The following is a 17,075-nucleotide window of genomic DNA, read 5'->3' on the forward strand; positions in this document are numbered from 1 at the left end:
ATTTGTGGTTGGTGCCACGCCCCTATTGGTTACTCAGGGTGTCTTGCAGTCCTTACCGTGGGTGCATCCGCGCTCGGAGCTGTGCCCCAGGCCGGCCTCTGACTGGGGGGAAGACAGATTGACTCCGCAGGTTCCTCAGAAGCTGGTCCTGCCTTTTGCGGGCAGTTGAGTCTTGTGTCCTTGCTGACAATTACATTCAGTTTTGAAGCTTCTCAGCTGCGGCTACAAGCAGAGCCCTCGTCTTAGTTCACTCTCTGGGTTCCCAGTCGGGAGATGCTGCCCAGAGCGGTGGCTTCGGGGCGTCCTGATCCTGGTCTACGCAGTGGGGCACGCATACATGCAGAGCGGACATAAATGAGGCCTCAGGCCTCTCTGCAGAATCTTTCAATTAGAAAGAAATGCAGCATTTTTTTCCTTTTTGTTTACACTAGGCTATTTTCTTCCTCAAAAAATGCTAAGCATTTTTTTCCAAAAAGGGCGCTGAAAAAATTAGATTTAATAATGATTTTTCAAATATCTCTTTATCCTACAGAAGTGAAGGTGGGAAAGACAGGCTGACTGTGGAGAAAATGAGGACTTCAGGTCACTCATGTTTTTGCCCTGCTAAACCTCAGAGGAATAAAAAGAGCTTAGGTCCTAGGTAGACTCCTTAAACACGTGAGGAAAGGAAGTCCCCGTTTCTGAGCACACACCGAGCACGGCCACACGGCTTTAACCGAGGAGGGTGGCACGGCTTCGTGTGGACCCCATCGGAGCAGCTCCCGCAGTCCTCTCCTCCACCTGGGAGCCCTGGGGCGGCTGGAGGACTGGGCGGGTCTCATCCCCTAATGTGGGGCCACAGTAGATCTTTTCTCCCTCCAACATGTTAGGGAAAATGGTTTCTTCCTTAAGGCAGACAGGCTGGGTCCTGGCATCCGTCCTTAAGACCTGAGAGCATCCTCGCCCTGATGTACTCATAGCCTCTGTCAGGATGTACAGATATCTGGCTCCAAGCCGCAGCTACCTCCCCTGAGAAAGCCAGTATGGACAGCCCCCGTGACTGGCTCCAGCCAGGATACTGTGTGTTGCCCGCTCCCCAGCCTCTGGCTGGGATTCCTGAAGGGCTGCCTCATGGCACCACAAGACCCTTTGAACTGGTGGTGACCAAGAGCCGAGCCAGGCTGCCCAGATACACCTCCACCCCCATCCAGCTGTCAGGGCAGTTCTGTGCCCTGTGACGGGCTGCTTTAGGCTAAGAATGTGGGATGCCGGGTTACCTGGCAGATATGTGGGAAGCGTCCAGGGGCTCAGGCCCCTGCTTGTGTGGTCAGTACAGTGCAGCCGGCACTTCCTGGGGAGATACCGTCAGGTTCACTGGTCGGTCGATGTAGTGGGAACCGCCTGGTCTCGGCATGTTCCTGTTATTGATGATGTCATGTGGGAGAGCTCATTCACTTATTCAAGAGAATGCTCATGGATGCCTTGGGTCTGTTTTAGGAGGTGATGCAGGATTACCGAGATGAAATCAAGGATTTCTTCGCGGTTGACAAGCAGCTGGCCTCAGAGCTCGAGTACGACATGAAACGGTACCAGGAGCAGCTGGCCCAGGAACAGGAGCTGGCGAGGCAGGCCGATGCAGACAGGGCGGCCGCGAGCGCCCAGGGGGCGCAGGCCGGGCAGGTGAGTGGGCGGCCCCTCTCCATCTGCTCCCTGCCACCCGCCTCCCCAGCGTGTCCCAGCATGCACTTGTGAGCGCGGTCGTCTGAGCGAGGCCCTGGGGTGGCTGGAGGCCTGAGGGTGTCTCAGTGTTCCCGTGTCCCGTGGACAGAATCGCCAAGGGCCTTCTCTTCGTCGCCCCCGCCCATCTGGAAAGTCCTGAGTCCCGGTGTGGGGAGCGTGCAAGTTCCTGGAGAGCGAGGACCCTGCTGAGGGTCCTTGCTCTTTGATGGCAGAGAACCTGGTCTCCCCCACAGCCCCCTTGGGGTGAGCTTCTCTCCCAGAATCCCTGAAAGCCCTGTGAGTGCCGTGCCAGGCAGCTGCCGGGGGCGGGGGTCTGAGACGGAACTGCTCAGAGGGTGTAAACATTTCTTGACGTTAAGTGTTGGAAGATACATAGTCTTAATTTCTCTTCTGCGACAGGTTGTTCCAAGTTTGGAAATGCCAGCTCCTGCCGGCCGAGAAAATGGCACCGTGGGCACCGCCGCCAGCCAGGCGTCCACATCCAGGCCCCATGCTGCCCACGCACCTCTGTCCCTGGACACTGGGCCACTGAAGAGGCTGGTGCCCAAAGCCAGGTGTGCAGGGCCGAGTCACCACGTCCCCAGAGGCACCTCCCAGGTCACCCTGAGCATTGTTCGCATGTTGGTGCAGATTGGGTCTGAGGGAGGATGAGGGCGCGTCTCGCCTCTGTGCTTCACTGGTGTCTTTGCGACAACAGGCCCATGTCGCCGAGCACCATCGCCATCCTGAATTCCGTCAAGAAGGCCGTGGAGTCGAGCGGCCGGAGCGTGGGGCTGCCACCCTTCACCATGTGTCCCCAGGGCCCAGGCGAGCCCACTGAGCGCGGTGAGTCCACCGGGTGGCTCCAGGGCTCTCGGAGACCCGGGCCCCCTTCTCCTTCCCCATCAAAGCATTTCTGTTTGTTGTCTTTAAACAAGGGACTTTGGGGACTTGGGGTCACAGGGAGTAAAACAATCCTGTTTATGATGGAAGATCTGGAGAATGGGGTGATGTGGAGACCCAGCCATAGCGGTGAGGTGTGTGTGTGGTTTTGTGTATGCAGTTGTGGTGGAGGCTGTGTGGCTTTGTAACTGTCGTGCACACAACCCCACGACCACAGCAACATGGGGAGGGCTTCCCGTCACCCTTCTGCCGTGCCTTGGCAGCCATGACGTGTTGCTCGCCTGCCCATTCCTGGAAATGTAGGTTTTCTCAACGTTTTGAAACAAATCACATCACAAAGAACATCCTGGAACATACAGTCTTGTATGTGTGTGATCTTTAGGATTAACCCCCCTGAACGTCTTAACCTTTTGATGGTCAAACTGTCGTCTCCAGTTCCCCTCAGTGACATCCCTGCCGTGGCCCATGAGAGCCCAGGTCCTACAGAGAAACACTGGTTTCATAATTTTCCACTTTCTCTGCTGAGCTTTTTTTTTTTTGCGGTACGCGGGCCTCTCACTGCTGTGGCCTCTCCCGTTGCGGAGCACAGGCTCTGGACGCGCAGGCTCAGCGGCCATGGCTCACGGGCCCAGCCGCTCCGCAGCATGTGGGATCTTCCCGGACTGGGGCACGAACCTGTGTCCCCTGCATCAGCAGGCGGACTCTCAACTACTGCGCCACCAGGGAAGCCCTCTGCTGAGCTTTATAGACCCAAAATTTTCATTTTCATTTCCACTTGTTTGAATCCCAGTGAGAAAAGTCCATTGTTTTCTCGTGTTTGTCATTTATTTGTATCTTTCTGAATTACCTCTTTAAAAGAATACTTTATTTGGGACAATAAGTGTGTTGTGTAGTTTGCAAGTGTTTTTTCTCATTGGAATGTTTTGTCTCTGGGGCTGTTTGGGTTTTCGGGGAGGTAACGCTCTCCCATTTCATCCCAGTGTCCTCGCAGGGCTTGGAGCAGGAGTCCAGCGGAGCTCTTGACCTCATAACTAAACGGGCGATCAGCACCCCTGACCGTAAGTGGTTCGCGGGGACGAGCCGTTCTGACTCTGCGGCAGGTACCGCGTGTGCGGGGGTCGCAGCAGAGCTGCTTCAGCCACGTCGCGGGGCATCAGGTCAGACTGGGCACAGCTGACCGCCGACCTCTTCCAGGTGCTTTTACACCTGGTGACTCCTCAGGTGGCCAACACCTCAGGTGGCCAACACCTCAGGCCACCCGCTTCAGGGGCCAGGCCTCAGCGCTCGCGGCACCGCGCGTCACTGCGGGCTGCCTGAGTGGGCTGAGGCCTCCCCTGCTGGCCGTGAGGAGAGTCTGTCCTCTCTCTCCCACTGGGAGGTTTTTCTAATGTCCCGTGCTTTCCTTCTATTTGAAAATAGAGGTGAGTTAGAAGTGTGTTTATTTCTATCACTCGTTTTATATGTAGCCTATTATCTCAAAACCCATAAAAACCATTGAGAAAATTACTGCAGTATGAAGAAACTCTGCCTGTCCAGAGTCTGTAGTATGTTTGCAAGGCCCCGCCTGGCGTGGCCCATGGGCCTCTGCCCATCTCCCGCCACCTGCCCCTGGCTCTGCACCCCAGTGTGGGCAGTCCTCCCAAGGGTGCAGGAGCCCCGCTCTCCTGGCGTCCGCGTCCTGGGGCCCCTCCCCCAGCCATCACCCCTTCACTTCCAGAAGAAGCCCTGTTTGACCCTCAGAGTGGATGAGGTGCCCCTGGCACCACACTTGCAAGTCCTTCACCGTCCGTCTGGCTTTGGTTTGTAACTGTTTGCTCTCCACCACGTCTGGGGGTGCTGTCCGGGCCTGGACGGCGAGGGCTGCGAGCCGGCGGGACGAGAGGTCAGGTGGTGGCCGAGCTGGGCAAGGACTTGGGTGCTTCTCTCCGGCCCCACTGCTTTCTCGGCACTGGTCCTAGGCATTATTACAGGAGGAGCGGAACACGCCGTTCCCCGTGGTGTCGAGGCCTCAGGGCATTGGGCCATCGTGCAGTCGTGCTCCATCAGCGGGCACTTACTGGGCACCTGCTGTGTTCTTGCGCCTTGTCTGGTGGTTCTGTTACCTGTGAGCTCTTAGAATACTTAACGGGTTAGAGATGATTTTCATCCGTCGTCCTGTGAAGGGAGATTAATGGATGAACAGAACTCCTACCCCACCCCTCCCCAGATGATGCCTGAATCGTGACAGCTTTTGTCATGAAGAGCAGGGGTAATTGGGGTCTAATGTTATATATGTAAAAAGTCACCCTTTTTCAAGCAGAAGAGTGCGGTGTATGCTCTGTGCTCCTGTCCTGGCGGTTTGGTGCCAGATGCTGTGGGAGGGAGTGCATTTCCCGTCCTCTGCTGTCCCCCAGTCCCTGCTCTGTCCTGGCCGCACGTGCCCCTCACAGGAGGCCCGGCTGCTGCCACTCGGATTTGCACTGGAAGTGAGACTACTTCTCGAGTCTCTTGAATGTAACATTCCTGGGGCTCTCTCCTCACACTGAACCAGAAAGAAATGCTGGAAGGTTGCCTCCTAGCTCTCCCTCCTCTGAGAATTACCAGATAACTTAAGAAGCCCACGTTCTGCCTTCTCTGGTTTATGTACCGGTTCTGTCACCACTTCTCAGGTGGGGTGACCATGGGGAAGTGGTCTCGGCTGCACTCGGTGTGGACATGGCATTTCTGCTGAGTGGAAATGAGGGATTTTCAGAGCCAGATTTTAACTGAAAATGGGGGGAGGCGGCGGGTAGCAAGTCCCTCTTAGGCTGTAAGTCAGTGGCGAAGGTGCTGCTGCCTGGATGTGCCAGGATATGCGGGGAGGGGGCTCAGAGCCCCCAGGGGCCCAGGGTCTGGACAGCAGCGGTGGAAACATACCCTGCTGCTGCCTGTTAAGGGGGCGCGAGAGGCTCCTGGGCCCACGGCACCAGGGATGCACTGACGCTAGCCAGCCACAGCGCAGGGGATGCCCAGAGCCTGGCCGTCCTGATGCGTGCGGTGACAGTGTGCCTACCGCGTACGGGGTGGGGGCGTCTCAGGGGCAGTGGGGGCCGGGCCCCCTGAGCACGGAGCCACTGGGGTGCACACGCGGATCTGGGCAGATTTGCCTCTGGGGATGGGGGGACCCAGGTAGTAAACGACAGTCGTGGTTCAGTGTTTTCAGCACTTACCTTGTACCGAGTACTGTGTTAAGGACTTAACACAAGTGATCTCATTCAAACCTGGCAGTTCTTCTCAGGGAGGTGCATGTGTTTCCCCTTTAGAGATTAAGAAACTCGAGGTTCCCAGAGTAGCTCACACAACCGGTGGGACACAGAGCCCAAGTCTGACCAAGGTGGGAGGGGAGGTGGCAGGCGAGGGGACATCCGGGGTAGCAGCAGGGCTGCAGTGACCAGAGGGAGGGAGGGAGGGAGGGAGCAGGGCAGCATCTTCACGGGACTCTGGAGCAGTGACAGGAAGAGCAGGGGGCTCTGCAGGGGGATCTGAGCTGCGGGTGGGGCCTCAGGCACGACAAGTGGCTGTTGAGAAGCCAAGGCTGTACGCGCCGGTGCTCGGAGGGCCGTCAGGCCAGCGGTCTGGTCCTGCAGGGTGGCCCGATGATGGAGGCCGGGCTTGGGCACCGCGTGGGCCTGGGTGGACCCATAGCAAGACCCGCATCTGACCTTGCTCAGTTTCTCTCCCTGAAGGCCTTCGCTAACCCTCCACTGACTCTCCCCTCCACCCAGGGACCATCCAGAATGTCACGTTTGGAGCGGGACTCAGCTACATCAGCTCACCCCGGACACCCTTTCCCGTCAGAGGCCACTCCCCCCCGGCCAGGTCCACGAGCCGTGCCGGCACTCCAGGAAGTCTGGGGGTGTCAGAGGCCCCGGGCCACGGGGACAACGTTCTTTGTCTGTCGCTGCCCGACATGCCGTAAGTTCCCTGGCCCCCGCCCAGAGGTGTTCCCGTTGGGAGGCGGGGGGGCTGTCCCACCCCAGGTGACACGCCTATTCCCCCCAGGCCCCCGCAGCCCCCGCAGTGGAACGTGACATCTCCCGCCAGAGGAAAGGACAGCGCAGCCCCCAGGAGGTCACGCCGCAAGGCCCCCCTGAAAACAGCCAACTGACCACTGTGCCCCTGGCCCCAGACGCTTCCACTGTGAGCAAAGGGCTCGCCTGTGAGTCCAGCGCCGCCCAGCTTTTCACCTGTGTGGTTGGTCAACCTTTTCAGTTTCTCCTTATGAAATGCCTGGTTAAAAAGTGTAAAATACTGGAGAAATGCCTTAAGCATTTAATACTGTAACTTTACTCCAGATGGAAGGAGGCTGCCAGAGGGCGGCTTCCCACTCTGCTTCTCCAGGGACCCTTGCTGGACTGGAGGTCCTGCTCTTGCAGAAAGGTCTCCTTCCCTGGCTTCTCCCCACCGTGGTTTGTGACCCTCTTTTCCCGACTTCTGCCAACCTGTGTCATGTGCTAATTGTGTGCAATAAACCGAAGAGATTTGTGAATTTAAAAAAACTTTGAAGATATCCAGTCCCTTCTCATAAGCGCTGTTCTGGTCCTTAAAGAACACGGTCCTGAGCTTTCTCTTCTATAGTCAAGCTTCTGGTAGCTGGTTTCAGTTCCTTATACTAAGTACATAGTTTCCCGTATCTGATATCAAAATCTTGATTGTAATATTTTTTCTATTCTTATTTATAAATTGCAGACTTTTAAAGCTTTTTCAAATGCATAAAAGTATGAGTACAGCCTTCGAGTATTTTTAGCGCAGGGCTTTAATTGGTACTTAATTGACATAAAGTGTTTAAGAACCCAAATCTTCCCCATTAGGGAAAAAGGACTCAATCTGTCTTTAACGTCCAGGTCCTCTGCCCCTGCCTCTGTCTTTTTCCTCACAGCAGACATCTTAGCATAGACTACAAGTCTCTGCTTAAGAAAACCCTCTGTGTTCCTTACCCGGAGCAACAGCAGCGCTGATGACATGCGCGTAGTCCGCTAAGGGCTGTTCCCGCAGGAGAGTGGCCTTAGGTTCCTCTGTTGGCGCCATCAGGTAACCTTAAAACCCTTGTATGTGCGTGTTTTGTCCAAGAATGACCAGAAAGAAATTTGGTTGGTTCACGTCTTAATCCCAGTTCTACAGAAGTAAAAGCACAGGGTTGCTGTTTGCGTGTCCTGCACGTGACGGGGTGGTTGGATGAGAGGGTGGATGTCGTCATGACCCCCCAGCTCCCGTGTGTGTTGACACGCATGCACGGAGTCAGTCACAGGGCTGCCCCTAAGCGAATACCCTCACCTCCGTCCAGCACTTCAAACCTAGGGCCATGCCTGACACGACACAGGAAGGAGAGAAATGAAGAGACCGAGCTGCTTTTTTTTTAGAAGCTTTTATAAATGAGGTTTAAGAAATACCAACTCACAGGTGTGTTAGTAGCACAGGTCTGTGGCACTGTGTACAGCTGCAGCCACACCAAGGCCCCAGCAGCCCATGTGGCCTTGCGTCTCCAGCAACGTTTACATCTTAAAATCACTCGATGCTCCTTTTCTGTCTGCGTTTTTTACAGTGACGGGCAGCAGCCTCCCAGACCCCACACTCACTCCTCTCTCCTCCGTCAGAGTCAGAGCCAGGTCACATGGCACCAGGACGGAGGTTTTAGGGTACAAGAAGACTACCCCATCACTATGACAACCGAGGAGGAGGCTGGAGCTGCCCCCACAGGTGGAAGGGCCCTACCCTTCTCCACCCAGAGGAGCTGAAGATGAAGGGACAGTCTTAGGTCTGTCAGCGCTCTCAAGACACAGATGGAAGAAGTCAGGCACCCTAGCATGACGAGGCGCTGCCCTCTGCTGCTGCCAATACTCCATGACAGCGTTCACACGACTCAGAAAAGAAAGGGCAATGCAAGTCTCGAGTATTCAAGTAAGACACTGAAAGTTTCATCCCAAGATGACTATGTTCTTCTACATAAAAACCATCCTGTAACAGAGTCGGAGGCATCCTTCTGAGAAGCTCCTTGGTCCCAAGGGCTTCACGCTGAGTTAACACAGCAGTGTGTCTGAGGCTAAGAACAAAGGGTGCTGTTCCTGACGCCCCCACAAAGCAGGCAGCATGTGGGGCACGATCAGGAAGTTGCCTTTGACTCAGGCACACACTTTGCCCATCGTCAGTCAGACCGTCGCCGGCCGCCCTTCCTGCTGTTCTTCAGAGGCTGGCCTCGCGACCCTGCACAACAGCTTCCTGTGCGGCGAGACAGAACCTGCGCTGTCTTTATGGCAGAGAGGGACAGTGGGGTTCATTGTCTTTAACAGATTTGATTTCAAAACTGCCTTTGGCCCTGGACCGTCGTATGAACTACACAAGTAAGTAAAATGAATTTAAAAGCCAGACAGCAGGGCTGCTGTTTCCTGAGCCATCTTCAGCCAAAAACCTCTGTCCCAGGGAAGCCAGGCTGGGGTGCCACACCGAGGACCCCGCCCTTGCCGCCGTCCTGGGTTGACCCACGTGGTACGTGAACGGCACCTTAGGTAGGGCTGATCCACGCACGGCCAGCGTCGGGGCGTCGGACAAGGGTGGGCGGGCTGGCCTGGAGTCAGGAGCCAATGCTACTCCGAGCAGGTATGCGGCCCCACCCCGGGCACCAACCAGCACGGTCTGCACACCGCGTCTGTGGGTCTGGGGCAGAGGTGGTCTGAGGAGCCCAAGGAAGAGGCAGCTTGAAGCCAACCCGAGAGCCCTTCATGTCTCTTCTGGAGAGACGCAAACAGACCAAGACAGTACTCAACTGGAATTTTCTTAAAGGTTTCCTAAGCACAAGGAACACTGAGTGGTGTGTCCAATTGAACAGGAGTAGCTTGGGCTCCTGCCTTAAGTTGAACTTTTAAAAAAGAGAGGTTATTTAACATTGTATGACAACTTATTTACAGTTTAAATAGAAATTTTCAATAATCAAAATACATCTTTAGCAAAAATTTAGAATGTAAAATTTTATAAAATACCCATAGAAAAGCAGAACATAGTATCAGTACCATTTCAGATTTAGCATAAGATGAAGGTCTTCCTTCAACACTGGGACCCGCCATGGATGAGCAGGGTTCCTACAGGTAAGAAGATTCCCTCCTTCTAACAAGCAATTTACCTTCCTGATTTGGACTGTTGTTATAAAATGCTGACCCAAAAAGATTCCCCAAGATGGACACTAGGACAGTGACAGCAAAGCCTCAGGATGAAGTGGCCTGACCACTTGGCCACCGTGAAGCCAGGTCACTGCAGCTGAGGCTCATGCCTTGCCCCCCTCTGCCAGCCCTTGGATACCGATGCCGATGCCACCTGCCACGGAGCAGATCACCGTGCCTCCCGGGCCCTTGGCGCCCGCCCTGAGGCCACCCAGACCCCGATGGGGTCGGTCACTTTTTGGCCTTGTGACTGTGCCCATCTTGAGGAAAACTCTTTTATTCGTGTGGCTTGTTAAAAAGTAAGAAAGGAGTAGCGGTCAACTTTGGCCAAAACAAAAAGCTTTCGTGCGCGTGTCCAGCCCCGTCTGGCTCCCCTCGCAGGGCTGCTCCCAGCAGGGTCCCCCGTGGAGGTATCCACGTGTGCGTGCGGCCGTGCTGCCGTCTAGATCACGAACGAGGACTTGTGTCTGAAGTCGCCCTGCAAGGCCAACATCGGCTTAGAGGGCAGCCCGCGGTCACGCACGGCCCAGCGTGCAGTGGGAAGGGAGCCTGACACCGCTTCCCCACAGCGTGCTCTGAGGAGAGGCCGCGAGGCCTGTGGACTGAGTGCCCCGCGAGCACACAGCCAGGGGAAGGGCTGAGGGCTCGCGCTTCGGATGTGACTCAGAAATCTCTTTTAAGGACCTGCTTGGTTCTCAGGGGAATGTCATCTTCCCTGCTCGGGACACTGCAGCCTCTAGGCTGCCTTACCTCATCGTCTGTCCTGATGTAGTTAACTCCATCCGGCTTCCCTGGGTTCTTGTAGCTGTAACAGAGGGGAGCCGAGTGACCACCAGTGGACCACAGAAATGCCCACTGGAGCTTTGTGCAGGTAGGACAGGCTCACCTTTCCCCGTTCTGCTTATTGTTGATGAAGTAGCCACGTCTGTAGGCACAGCAGATGCCCACTGTGATCAGGGCCAGTACAGTCAGGACAACCAGGACTCCCCCAATAATCCCGCCGATGTTGAGGTCATCTGGAGAAGAGAAGGGGTCAGAAGACACGGCCTGCCGCCCCTGCCCCTCCCGGCCCAGAACACCTCCGCCCACAGGCCATGACACCCACCCGCTGCGCCAAAGCCGTGTGGCACTGCCTGCGGGGCATAACAATCCTCTGGGGACATTATTACTGGACAACATGGTTATACTACAAAGACAGCTAGGAGCCAGAGTCCTAAGGAAGAAAAAATTCTCCCTTGTCTAGTACAGCATTCTTGAATGTGAGTGCACTGTTATTTAAAAATAAGTCTTTGAAATTTTGATTTCATAACGTCAGTTCCCAAGCTCTATCCATAGAGAGTCCAGAGGTCTGGGGCAAAGCCCAGGAATCTTCCTCCTGCCGAGAGCAGCTTCCCAAATCTGACAGCAGCCAGAAGAGTCGCCTGGAGGCTGACTTCACAGGTGAGGGGGGCCCTGAAGTCTAACCCCGTCCTGCCCTCAACCCCCCCTTAGAGCCAACGCCCCCAGAGAAAGAAGCACCTGAACAGGGCAGAATTACTGGGGCTAAACCCTGGGTTTCAGCTTACTGCTACTGCAAAACGGTTAAACTTGATACATTTTTGGAGAACCTTGTATCTCGATAATTCTATCAGTTACCAAAGAAATGGAGTTCATGGAACGTCGCTAAGAGTTACAAGATGAGGAGGACCAGCGTGTCAGTCCTCCAGCTGCTCCTTGGTGCGTCCTCGCCTCCTCCCACCGGACCCGGGCAGAGCCCGTGTGCCCGCACGGGGGGGGAGGGGGTCACAGCTGAGGGGCACCCGCCGGTCTGCAGGGCAAGGCTCGGCAGAGACACTCACACACTTCCATGTCCTGCTCCTCGCAGCGGGCTGAGCCCGCATCGTTGGAGGCGATGCAGTAGTACTGGCCCGAGTCCTCCTTGTGGATGGCGCTGAACACCTGTTTGGGGACTGGGAGTGAATGGGGACCCGACAACAGGGCTTGGTGCACAGTGAGCCCCCTCCATGCCAGGGGCACCAGAGCCGGCAGCAGCCGGGCTTCACGCGCCCGCGACTCCAACCCACTGCCTCCTCACTCCCCACCACGGGGTCGTCCACGACCATCTGTGTGTCTCTAGAAGGACTTTTTAAAAGTCGTGCCCACGACACCACGACCATGCTGAACGCAGCCAGCAGTTCCTCAACATCAGACGTGTGGCCAGGGAGCAAGTCCCAGCTGCCTCCCGACTCTGTCCCGAGGACAGCACCGGCCAGGCCACCTACGCCCTCCTCAGTCACTGTCCCCCCCTTGGCTCTGCCCCCTTTCCCTGGCCCCCTTACAACTTTTCTGTCTATAAAGGGAGGGCAGGGTCCCCGATGTGCGGGGCTCAAAGCTGCTGTCTCGTAAAGTTTACTGTCTCTTAATAACTGCTCTTCCCACGACACAGATGTGCGCACCCGCCCCCCTTCTGAGAGACCTTACCAGGGTGCCCGTGTCAGGGTTGAAGAGGAAAGAGGAGTTTCGGAACCGGGGGTTGGCCCTGGAATCTGTGGGCAGTGGCACGTCGTTGCGGTACCAGCTGTAATGCGGCCGGGGGTAGCCCTCGCCCTCCTGGCAGGTCAGCGTGGCCGCCTTGCCCACAGGCACAGCCCTTGGCACCCTGCACACTGGGGGCACCGGCTTCACTGCAGGAGAAGCACAGCAGGGGTTACGGTCAGCAACAGGGCCCTGTTCTTACCACAGCCCACAATGAACCTGCTCCAAAAACGAGTCAGCTAGCCGGGTTCCAGACGCTGTGTTGCGGGCAGGCCCGCTCCCCTGCGGCCCGCGCTGCCTGTGGTTGCCCCCGTAGGTGACCCCCCAGCGTTCCCAGTGCCTCCACCCCCTCTAGCAGGTGGACAGAAGAGGCATAAGCTCCCCTTCTCTCCTCACCTCCAACCCAACGCAGGCAGCCTGAGCTTCCCCTGCCCCACCAAGCGCCACACCCTTGGGGACGTGACCGTAGAAGCAAAGGAAGGAAGGAAGCTGGTCTTCTCCCCACAGGCAGGCGCTTGAGCCGAGGGCAGGGGCCACCACCCCACGTGCACCCGCACCTTGCACAGTTAACTCGATGACAATCTCATCAATCTCCTTGCGGTCGTGCCGAGCAACCACCTCACAGCGGTAAAGGGCTGAGTCCGTCCGGGTCACGTTCCAGATCTTCAGAGAAGTTTTCCCCAGCAGTTCTGCACGGCCGGCCAGGTCTCCTGTACAGAAGACAGGGCACTGAGGGGCTCTTTACAGACAGCTCTGCTGCTTGAGGAGGAGGTTCTGGGGCCATCTCTGGTGCCTCGGCAGGAAAACTGCAACTGGCTCGTCTCCGTTCCTGTGAGAATGCCGAGCACCAAGGGAGTGCCTGGGCTGTAAGAGGACTTGGCCATGTGTCTCTGTTGTTAAGGCAAGGGCCTCCTTTCCTTTTCATCATTCCCAGAAAGGGTTCCCAATTAAAAGAGAAAACAAGTCAAACAACATTAAAAGACAAACAGCATTCCACAAATGGTACTGGGACACCTGGGTACCCACATGCAAGAGAATGACGTGGACCCCTACCTCACACCACACACAACACAAACCTTGCTGCACAAGCTGAAACTGAAACCCTTAGGAAAAAACAGAGACGTGAATAACCATGACCTTGGATTAGACAGTGATCTCTTAGGTCACCAAAAGCACAAGCCCACACACACAAAGTTATATCAGCCTTCACGAGCCTTTCATAATAAATTAAGAACTTTTGTGCTTCAAAGGACAGAAGCAAGTAAGAAGACAATCTGCTGACTGGGAGAAAATCATATATCTGACAAAGGACTAGGACACAGAACGTATGAAAATTCGCAATTCAACAAATAAACAACCTAATTAAAAATGGACAAAGGATTTGAATAGACATTTCTCCAAAAAGATAGACAAATAGCCAATAAGCACGTGAAAAGATTCTCAACATCATTAGCTGTCAGGGAAATGCAAGTCAGAACCACAACGAGATACCACTTCACACCCCCTAGGATGACTGGACTCAAAACAATGGATAATCTCAAGCGTTACTGAAGATGCGGGGAAACACACAGCCAAGGGAACGTAAAATCGTCCAGCCACTGTGGAAAAGAGCTTGGCGGTTTCTCAGAAAACTGAACATGTGATACCACATGACCCCACAATTGTGCTCCTACTAATTATCCCCAAGAAGTGAAAAATTACGTTTGCACCAAAACCTCTACAATGTTTATGAACATTATTGATAATAGCCCAAAATGGAAACAACCCAAATGTACAGCAGTTGATGAAATGCGGCATATCTATAATGGAATATTATTCATCGATATAAAGAAGAACAGGGACTTTCCTGGTGGTCCAGTGGTTAAGAATCCGCCTTCCAGTGCAGGGGACATGGGTTCAATCTCTGGTCAGGGAACTAAGATCCCACATGCCGTGGAGCAACTAAGCCTGTGCTCTCTAAAGCCCGTGCACCACAACTAAAGATCCCACATGCCGCAATGAATATCCCACGTGCTGCAACTAAGACCCGACAAGGCCAAATAAATATATATATATATTTTTTAAAAGAACAAAATACAGACACTTGCTACAACATGGATGAACCTTGAAAACGATGCACTAAGTGAAAGAAGCCAGGACCGAATATTGTATGATTCCATTTATAGGAAGCATCCAGGACAGGCAAACCCACAAGGTGAATTAGTGGCTGCCAGGCTGGGGAAGAAGGGACACGGTTTCTTTTGGGGGCGGGGATGTGCTGGAATCTGCCAGTGACGGCCACACGTCTTTGCTGAATGTACTAACCACCAACTACATGCTTCAAAACAGTGAGTTTCATGCTATGTGAATTACTGTGTCTCAATTAAAACATTTTTAAAGCATAAAGGACACAGTAACTCTTTCAAAGAAGCACAAAGAACCCGGGCACTGACAAATAGGGAAAGAGTTAGAAAAGAAAATGACACAAAAATTAGAAACGAATTTACTAAACCTGCTAATTGGTGACAAGTCTAGGAAGGATTTACCACATGTGATGGAAACGGCAAAATGCTTTTGCTAAGAGAACGAACGTTTCTGACGGCGTTTTCTAGCGGGAAGGTTCGTCATCCAGGCACCAGCAGGGGTCAGAGCGTCCACCGTGTGGGAAACAAGTAAACGCAAACCCACCAGGCGCTGGTGGCACAGCCCTGCCCTAGGCAAGGCCTCCCTCCAGGCCTCTATTTTGTGTGGCAGTTTCTGGGGGGGGGGGGGGGGGAAGAAACAGAAAGTTGCTTAAGAACATTCCTGCTCGGTCAGGGCTTATCAAGAACAGCCTGATGAAGCTGCCAGAGAAAACCGATTTGCTTCCTGAGAATAGCATTGCCATCTCTTCGTAAACCAGAGGTGGGAGGATACTGGTGGGCAAACAGAACTGTTTTTAAGAGCCGATGACCCCCGATGATGTGGAGGACCTGAGGCAGAAAGGCCGTAATTTCAGGTTGATGCGCAAAGCCTCCACCCCTTCCCTGAAACCCCCACTGTCACATTCTCCGAGGGATCGGGGCTGCCCGCCTCTGCAGCTGCACTGACTCTTCCATCTGCCTGCTGTCCCCCGGGGTGGCCCCCTCCCGCCATCACAACCCCCCCACCCCATCCACACTACCCTGACCCCCTCCTGGCCTCTGCAGAAGAATCCTGAACTGGGCCCTGCTCTCAGCTGTGCCCACCACCAGCCCCGTCTGCAAAGCAACCACCCCCGTCTCTAAAGCATCAGTGGGACCACATCACGCCCCTCCTGAGGCCTTCCAAGCGCCATCCACCTTGTGTCCGCCCTCCCCTGCTGGGCCGAGAGCCAGCGGTCCCTCCGAGAAGCTCCCTGCGCTTCCACGTCTTTCTGCCCCACGTGCTCATGGCCCAGCGCCTCCCTGCAGCCCGTACCCTGCCCTCCCGCATGGTGCGCTCAGCACCCAGGTGTGTACAGTGGGTGCTGCTGTCCCCCTGCTGTTCCATACTGTCCTACTAATGAAGTCACTTATAAAGTCGTGGGTCACGATAGGGAGATGGCCTCGGAGAATGTTCACTCAGATACCTCAAAGCTACGGCTGCGTGTGGACTAAAATCCTAACTGATTACGTGGTATTTACTGAAGCAGGGTCACAGGTGCAGGGAGGTTCCATACACTATTCTCACTACTTTTGCATGTTGATTTTTCCATATATAAAACAAGACAGAACACCAATCCTGGCTACAGATGCAGGTCCAGTTAGAGCAAAGTCTTGGCCACAAGTGCATGCCTGGGCCTTCTGTACAAACGAGAGGACTACAGGATCATACCCTGAATTTTGTTGTCAAAAAACACATATGTGGTTTGTTCATCTTGGATTTTCTTCCACTCAATCCTGGGGTCATTTGTCTGTGAATCCGTAATGATACAAGATAGTTCCACACCTAATGAGCAAGGGAAGAAAGAGAACTGTCAGTGAATGTGGAACAATTTTAGGTTCACTTGTATACCCAGACCCTGCAAGCTACATGTATATTTAGGTCTGTCGTGTAGATTAAAAATCTAGCTAGCTCCAGGCTCCAAGACTTTAGTTTTAGCTAGAAAAACAATATAGATGATTAGCAAAGACTTTTATTAAAGAGAGCACACGTTCCCCCTAATACTCTTGCTTGTATATAAGAACGTTCTTGGTTCTGTAAACGCAAAGCCAGGCCAGGAATCAGGTTTCAGCCAACAGAAAGCCTGCAGAGTTGCCCGCGGGCTGCTGAAGCGGTGCTTCGCTCACACGTGCACGTCAGATGGCTGCTGGGGAGCCGGCCACCCCCAAGCCTCTTGGGCAGGACACATCCGTGTGTGTCTATCCTGCATCAGCTGCCAGATCACCAAGTGGTGCCCCTTTGCCTAAACCCTTCCTTGGACTTACTTTCAAATTCCTGTACCACTGGGTTTCGGTTGCTGGATTTGAGATTCACAGCCCCTATCAAGCAGCCTGAGGGAAAAAAGAAAAGTAAAATCAGAGACAACGCGACACTAAAAGAGCAGAGAACCCGCACTTGACATCAGACTTTCCCTTCATGGCGGCTTCAGTCACGAACCACAGAGGATGTCAAATGTCATGTTCCAAAACAAAGTCTCTTAGATACAGCAGGGTGACTGCTTTCTGAGTCTGACCTTCACTGGAAGGAACCCAGGAGAAAGAGAATTCTCAGAGTGCACTTTCCTTCTTAGTCCCAGAACAAAGCCCCTAGAACTTTCAAGACCTTCCTCTAAGAATGTACTTTTAAAAAAAGGATTGTAAGAGAGAGCTA

At 54.2% G+C, this 17,075-nt stretch overlaps 2 protein-coding genes across 7 annotated transcripts in view; one reads left to right on the forward strand and one right to left on the reverse strand.

The window, feature by feature from the left end:
• Window positions 1-7,118, forward strand: part of NCAPD3 (non-SMC condensin II complex subunit D3) — a 57,867-nt gene extending 50,749 nt beyond the window's left edge. For 5 of the 6 annotated variants that reach the window (XM_027092986.1, XM_027092984.1, XM_027092985.1 and 2 more), the window contains 6 exons: window positions 1,477-1,659; window positions 2,119-2,273; window positions 2,417-2,544; window positions 3,582-3,659; window positions 6,345-6,534; window positions 6,622-7,118. In XM_027092986.1, coding sequence (XP_026948787.1) covers window positions 1,477-1,659; window positions 2,119-2,273; window positions 2,417-2,544; window positions 3,582-3,659; window positions 6,345-6,534; window positions 6,622-6,727 — 840 coding nt within the window. In that variant the 3' untranslated portion in view covers window positions 6,728-7,118. Of the gene's footprint in view, window positions 1-1,476; window positions 1,660-2,118; window positions 2,274-2,416; window positions 2,545-2,636; window positions 3,156-3,581; window positions 3,660-6,344; window positions 6,535-6,621 lie in introns of those variants that run through there. The other variant, XM_027092989.1, reaches the window with a different exon arrangement.
• A 2,901-nt stretch (window positions 7,119-10,019) lies between these two features.
• The window catches only part of JAM3 (junctional adhesion molecule 3), a 57,629-nt gene continuing 50,573 nt past the window's right edge, over window positions 10,020-17,075 (reverse strand). The window contains exons 2-9 of the mRNA XM_027092997.1: window positions 16,691-16,756; window positions 16,098-16,211; window positions 12,842-12,994; window positions 12,231-12,433; window positions 11,609-11,708; window positions 10,657-10,786; window positions 10,521-10,575; window positions 10,020-10,248 (exon numbers count right to left, since the gene is read on the reverse strand). Of these exons, the coding sequence (XP_026948798.1) occupies window positions 10,213-10,248; window positions 10,521-10,575; window positions 10,657-10,786; window positions 11,609-11,708; window positions 12,231-12,433; window positions 12,842-12,994; window positions 16,098-16,211; window positions 16,691-16,756 (857 nt within the window). The 3' untranslated portion in view covers window positions 10,020-10,212. The remainder of the gene's footprint in view (window positions 10,249-10,520; window positions 10,576-10,656; window positions 10,787-11,608; window positions 11,709-12,230; window positions 12,434-12,841; window positions 12,995-16,097; window positions 16,212-16,690; window positions 16,757-17,075) is intronic.

This window comes from Aethalodelphis obliquidens, unplaced genomic scaffold (genome assembly GCF_003676395.1).
Source record: "Aethalodelphis obliquidens isolate GAN/ISIS:26980383/991018 unplaced genomic scaffold, ASM367639v1 scaffold82, whole genome shotgun sequence".
Classification (NCBI taxonomy): Eukaryota; Metazoa; Chordata; class Mammalia; order Artiodactyla; family Delphinidae; genus Aethalodelphis; species Aethalodelphis obliquidens.